Source organism: Vigna umbellata, chromosome 1 (assembly GCF_029865625.1).
Source record: "Vigna umbellata cultivar VRB3 chromosome 1, Vumbellata_1.0, whole genome shotgun sequence".
NCBI classification, from domain to species: Eukaryota; Viridiplantae; Streptophyta; class Magnoliopsida; order Fabales; family Fabaceae; genus Vigna; species Vigna umbellata.
In genome coordinates, this window is record NC_142165.1 from 36,425,358 (window position 1) to 36,431,357 (window position 6,000).

The 6,000-nt window shown below is 34.5% G+C and overlaps 1 protein-coding gene across 1 annotated transcript; it reads left to right on the forward strand.

Moving 5' to 3' along the window:
* The first annotated feature begins 1,820 nt into the window (after positions 1 to 1,820).
* On the forward strand, positions 1,821 to 5,353 carry LOC148205258 (uncharacterized). The gene is made up of 6 exons (XM_088102911.1): positions 1,821 to 2,111; positions 2,655 to 2,734; positions 2,978 to 3,064; positions 3,714 to 3,821; positions 4,893 to 4,931; positions 5,058 to 5,353. The coding sequence occupies exons 2-6, from the start codon at positions 2,684 to 2,686 to the stop codon at positions 5,196 to 5,198; spliced, it is 426 nt and encodes a 141-aa protein (XP_087959037.1). The 5' UTR covers positions 1,821 to 2,111; positions 2,655 to 2,683; the 3' UTR covers positions 5,199 to 5,353.
* The last annotated feature ends 647 nt before the right edge of the window (positions 5,354 to 6,000 follow it).

Sequence of the window (6,000 nt, forward strand, 5' to 3'; positions counted from 1 at the left end):
TGCCGATTGTGAAACAAGTTTGTGACATCATATTTTGGTGCTTACAAATTTGTCCATCAATCACCAATCTTCTTTGCATTGGTGTAGAATTCTTTCACCACAGCTATGTTGGCAGGTGATGGATAAGTGGCTAGCTTCCCCCAATCATTCCCTAACACTTGCTCTCCAAATTGAGGAGCAAAGTTAGGTATCATTCCAACCTTTCTCTCCATTAGAAGTCTCCTGTCCTGAACCACCCTAAAGTGCTTCTCATGTTTCCTAGAGAGGAACCTGCCATTATGGGGCTGCTCTGGTTCCTTTTCCTTTCTCTTGGTTGCCATGGTTTTCAATCTCTTTCCTGAAGAGGATGCCATTCCTGCATTCAAACATAAATCCAAAACCACAGAACATGATGTTAATCATTAGTAAACACAAAACAAAACTCCTTTTGAAGCTAAACCACCGCTGAGGGCCAGAATTTCCCCTCAGCGCCACCAGTGCCACATTCAAACACGCAACAAACCAGAAAAAGCAAATCTGGCAGAGTGCCGCTCAGCGGTAAATGCCGCTCAGCGGTGATCTGCAGATTTTTGCAAATCTCGTTTTTAAACTGTCCTAACTCCACCCAAATGCAATTTTCAGTTTTCCAGTTCATAATCAAGCAGTTTAATCGGTTCAAACATCAAATATATCATCAAATCATGCATAGAAATCAAAACCCCTAAATATTCATGCTTTGACAATCACAGTCAATTTCAAGAACCCTAGAATGAACAAAATGCATTTTACTTACTTGGGTGGAGATGCTAGATGATATGAGAATGCTTCCAAACTAGAATGCTCTCTTCCAACCCCAAACTTTGATAGCACACTAGTGTAAAAGTGAGTGGAAGAGAAATTTTCTAAAGAGGGAAGAGTAAAAAGATGTGGGAAACCTAAGAGGAGATATGTGGGAGTCTTAGTGCAGAGAAGAGCTTGAAAGAATATAAAAACGCGCAGCTTAGGGTTTAAAAATACCCCAATGGGCTCGGGTTCCGCTAAGGGGAACTTAAGCCCATCTGCGATAGTACCGCTCAGCGGTAATTGCCGCTCAGCGGCACTTTCGTGATGTGCCCTTCTCCTTCTTTTCTTGACCTACGTGCCTTCCTAGCATACCCCTCATAGGTTCCCTGCAATTCAATGTTAAAAATGCTTATGCAAATCCTAAAAATAAACAAACAGAAAACAATCAATCAACTGGGTTGCCTCCCAGGTAGCGCTTGTTTAACGTCACGAGCCTGACCCAAAATCCACCAACACCCATCAGTAGGTGTTTCAAACTTACCAGCACCCATCAGTAGGTGCAAAATCTTCTCACCAACACCCATCAGTAGGTGTTACAAACTTAGTATCCTTCAGTAGATACTTAACCACCTAGCATCCTTCAGTAGATGCTAAATCCAACAAAATAATGTCCAGAATAATGTTCACAAATTACAAATTATAAAACAAAATCAAAAGTTTCACTAGTGGAAAAATACCTTTCTATAACGAAGCTATTATAACGTATAAAAATTATCCGTCATACTAGGTTGACCGGTGGCAAGATGGTAATAAAAATAGGACATATTATAACGTAGTTTTGTAAATCAGTTATAATATGAAACGCGGTGGCAAACTTGTAAATAAGTGTCAAACATATTATAACGTAGTTTTAAAAATCCGTTATAATATAAAATGCGGTGATAAACTTGTAAATAAGTTCAAAACCTATTATTGATGTATTATAACGGAGTTTTAGAAATCAGTTATAATATCTCTTCCTCTTTAATTTTTCACATTTCCCTCTCGCTAGATTTCATTCAAGTTCACTCTCATTCTTTTCTTCCGCTATTCGTCTCATCCCCCTCACTTGCATTTCTCGGCATCTCCGTCATCAGCCACATCATTTTCAGAACTTCAGCCACGTTGTGGAGCGTATTCCTTCGCTCGCTGTCACGCTTGGAGGTCTCATTTCATTTCCTCTCGCGCATTCGAGAGAGCACTTTCATTTCTCACATCAGAGAGCCTCACTCTCATTTCTCTCCATTTCGGTTTCCTGGCGTCTTCCTTCTCGAGAGACATCTCCTCGTCGCACGTCGTTCATCATCACGGCAAGGCTTCTTCACTCACAGAATCATCTCTATTTCCTCTATCCTTCATTTTTCACCGAATCATTCATAGAGCTAAACCCTCTATTGGGGTTTCTTCTCCTTTTCACCATTTCCCTTCGATTCCACCGATTAAAACCTTGTTTTCACCATTAGAAACATTTTCCACCGATTCAACTTTGATTTACACCGATCAATCGGTCCAGAATAGGTTTCCTTCTTCTTCTAGGGTTTCTATCAAGTTTAATCCTTTGTTTCATGTTCTTCTTCGAGTTTTTGTCATATTTTCGCTACGTCTTCTCTTTGGAAGAAGCTTCGAGGATTCGCGTCGCACCTACAGTCATCTTCTCAGAGCTGCTCTTCCAACCGTAGTTATAGTTCACATTCTTCTCTGTAACACTTTTCCCCTCTTTACCCTGTTAATTTAGTTTTCATATTTATAGAAATTTTAATAAAACATGTTTTCTTTTATTATCATATTATGTAAAGTAATGAATGCTATTTTCACTGTTTTTATCTTTGTTTTAATTTTTCCATCATTTGCAGACCCCTACTTGAACACTGATGCGGGGACAATGTCTCCTTTCGAGCATGCGGAGGTTTTCGTCTTAGATGATAGCGGAGAGGTAAGCAAATGAAAATTTTCTACAACAAGATGACAGTCATTAGATTTTTTATTTCCTTCTAAATTCAATGGAAGGTTGAGGTTGTATGTTATGTTATACTTTCCCCTGCTCTTTTCATTTTCTCATTTTACTTCATAAGTGCAAGCTAAAACTTTTTGAGTCGTAGTAAAAGAGGATATCTGCAGTTTGTTTTCCTCTGAAGTTTTAGATTGCCATTTTCATTATTTTTTTTGTTTGTGGAAGCTTGAACTTGATCTTGGGAACTACGAACGATTTTTGGACATTAAATTAACTGGCGACAATAACATCACTACTAGAAAAATGTATCAGGTGAGCCAGATGTTTCTAATTGTTTTGTTTTGGATGTTTATAGTTTGTTATTGAGAAGGAGAGAAGAGGAGATTATGAAAGAGGAGAGGTCAAGCTCGGGCAGCCTTGGGGGAGTTTGTTGAGGTGGGGTGGCTTACTCGATCTTAGTATTTGTAAATTTTTTTGAAGTTTACCCAATTCGCATTGCTGATTGGAATTTATTTATTTATTTTTTAACCTGGGTATTTTAGTTAATCAATGCTTCATGTTAGGTATGTCCCATTGACACCCACCCTTAATGAAATGGATCTCTTCTGGTACAGAAAATGAAATGATCTTGAAATCTGGTTTTTACTTATGTTTGATTTGACTTATAAGGAGTAGAAACTTGATTTGGTTTAGGCATTAACACTTGGGTCAAATATGTATTGTTTAAGCAAAACTAGTGCAGTTGTCAAGACTTATGTAGAGCCATGTTAAGGAACTGTTTGACTAGTGATCTTATTATATATATAGTTGAAAAGAAGGTGATTGAAATTTTCAGTTACTTAAGTAAGATCTCACTTGAATCACTTTTTATTATAAATGATTTTCTTGCACACATAACACTTAAGTAAGATCTCACTTGAATCGCTTTATTATTTTTCTGAGTAAACACTTTCTTTTACAGGGTTTAGCATTATCTTCAATTGGTGAATATAAGAAAGTTGAGGATGCACATCTAAAATCACTTCAAATTGATAGAAATTTTCTTGAAGCATGGGCACACTTGACTCAGGTATCTATCAACCTTATTGTACTGATAGATTGTTGGAACATTTAGTTATTAACTTAGCTGAAAGCTTTTTCTGAAAATCCTGAGTCATCTGTGTGCATATTATTTTATGGTTTGAAATGTAATCTATTGTATCAATGGATTCTCTTTGGTCTCTAATAGTATCTTTCCTCACTTCTTTCATTCATAACATTTCTTTCCCGTATACTACTAACTCATTCTACTTGAATTAAAGTTTTCATTTAATGTCAGCCAAGTAACTTAGTTTACATTTGCATTTTTCCTTTAGTAACTTGTAGGTTTAACTCTACAAAACAGGTTTCGTCTTTCATGCCTTTTAATGGTGGCTTTTCTGTTTGATGACTTTGTTACTAACCCTGTTCTGAATGTGTGATGGTAGTTGATCAGGATCTATCAGTGTGTGATTTATAAAATTATCTATTAACTATGGGACAGAGTATTTGGCCTTTCATTTTATGTTATAGGAAAAGCTTTTTTTTAAATTATTTTGGCTGCTAGATTTAATATTATATTTCGATATCCATTCAATTATTCTAAATTAAGATATAACTTTTTCAATATTATATTTCTATATCCATTCAATTTTTTCCCATATTTAATTCTAAAGATTATGGGTTAGATGGAAATTGAAAACTAAAAATTAAAAATGAATTATACTTAGCAAACAGTGGGAGAAAATAATATTCATATCCATATTTTTAATACTATATTCTAAGGCAACCACCAAGTTTCTTCTCACTTGGTGGTGGGATCGGCTATATTTTAAAGCAACTAATTTACAATGACTTTTCTTTCATGCAGGGGATATTGAGTCCATGCCTTTTATTGAAGCACTGCTGGAACCGTATTTATGTAGTTTAATTTGTTAATTTCATGGTTTTGATGGTTTTCTTTTTTTCTTTTTTCTTTTAAAATTGAATTTCATACTTTTGCATTTTAAGTGGTTTAAGTTCATGCAATATCCTAAACCTTTTGCTTTGAATTTATCCTAAAGTGTTTGGATATAAAATATATTGCAACCCTCTGACGATTGATTAAAATATATTGCTGCAGGATCCTGAGGCATATAAAGTTGCATGGAATCTTTTAAAGGTATTCCTACTATTTAGACTAAACATATTTATTCCATTTTCAGATCTTTAATATTGATATATATGTTAAAATCTCATATAGTGATATATTATTTATTGGTTTTCTGTAATTGGACTTATTTTGCAGGGCATTGATGGTGTTCTAGTTTCAAGAGGTTTTGGTGATGGAGGAATGCAAGGGAAAATTCTTGCGACTAAGTATGCCCGAGAACATAGTGTTCCATTTCTGGGCATTTGTTTGGGGATGCAAATTGTTGTCAATGAGTAGAGATTTGTTCATGGGTAGACGATGTGAATCAACTACTACTGAATCATTTAACACAAGTGTATATGAATCATTTAAATATGTATAATATAAATGATGTATTAAATATTACACTATTTAATGTTTGAAATGAATTTTATTTTGTTAGTTTCATTAAATATTTTTATTTGAAGCTATATTAACTATAAATTGATGGAATAAGATGATAATACAAGTATATTATTATAATTTTTAAATGTAATAATTAATTTTTTTTTTAAAAAAAACATATATTATAACGTACTAAACCATGTACGTCATGATACGTTGATCACATATTATAACGTACAAAAATATATACGTAATAATAAATCACATATTATAACGTACAAAAATTTCTACGTCATGTTACCTTCCACTTATTATAACGGACAAACGAAAATTTGTCATAATAAACTACGCATATTATGACGGATTTTAGAAACTACGTTATAATATGTTCAACATATTATAACGTAAATTTCTGCTACGTTATAAAATGCGCAGACTTACTATATCGCCCAGAACTATGTCCCCAGTAACTACGTTATAAAAGATCATTTTTGTACGTTATAAAATGTCATTTTTCCACTAGTGTTTGTAAATCTACTGGGTTGCCTCCCAGCAAGCGCTCTTTTAACGTCATTAGCTTGACCCAGTAAAGTTCAAGTTCCTTCTTCTTTTTCTTCTTTCTACTGAACTTCTTCAAAAATTTGATCAAACCAGGAACCTGTTGCAGTGTCACAATCATAGGAACTTTAATCTCCAATTTCTTGAAGATTTCCAT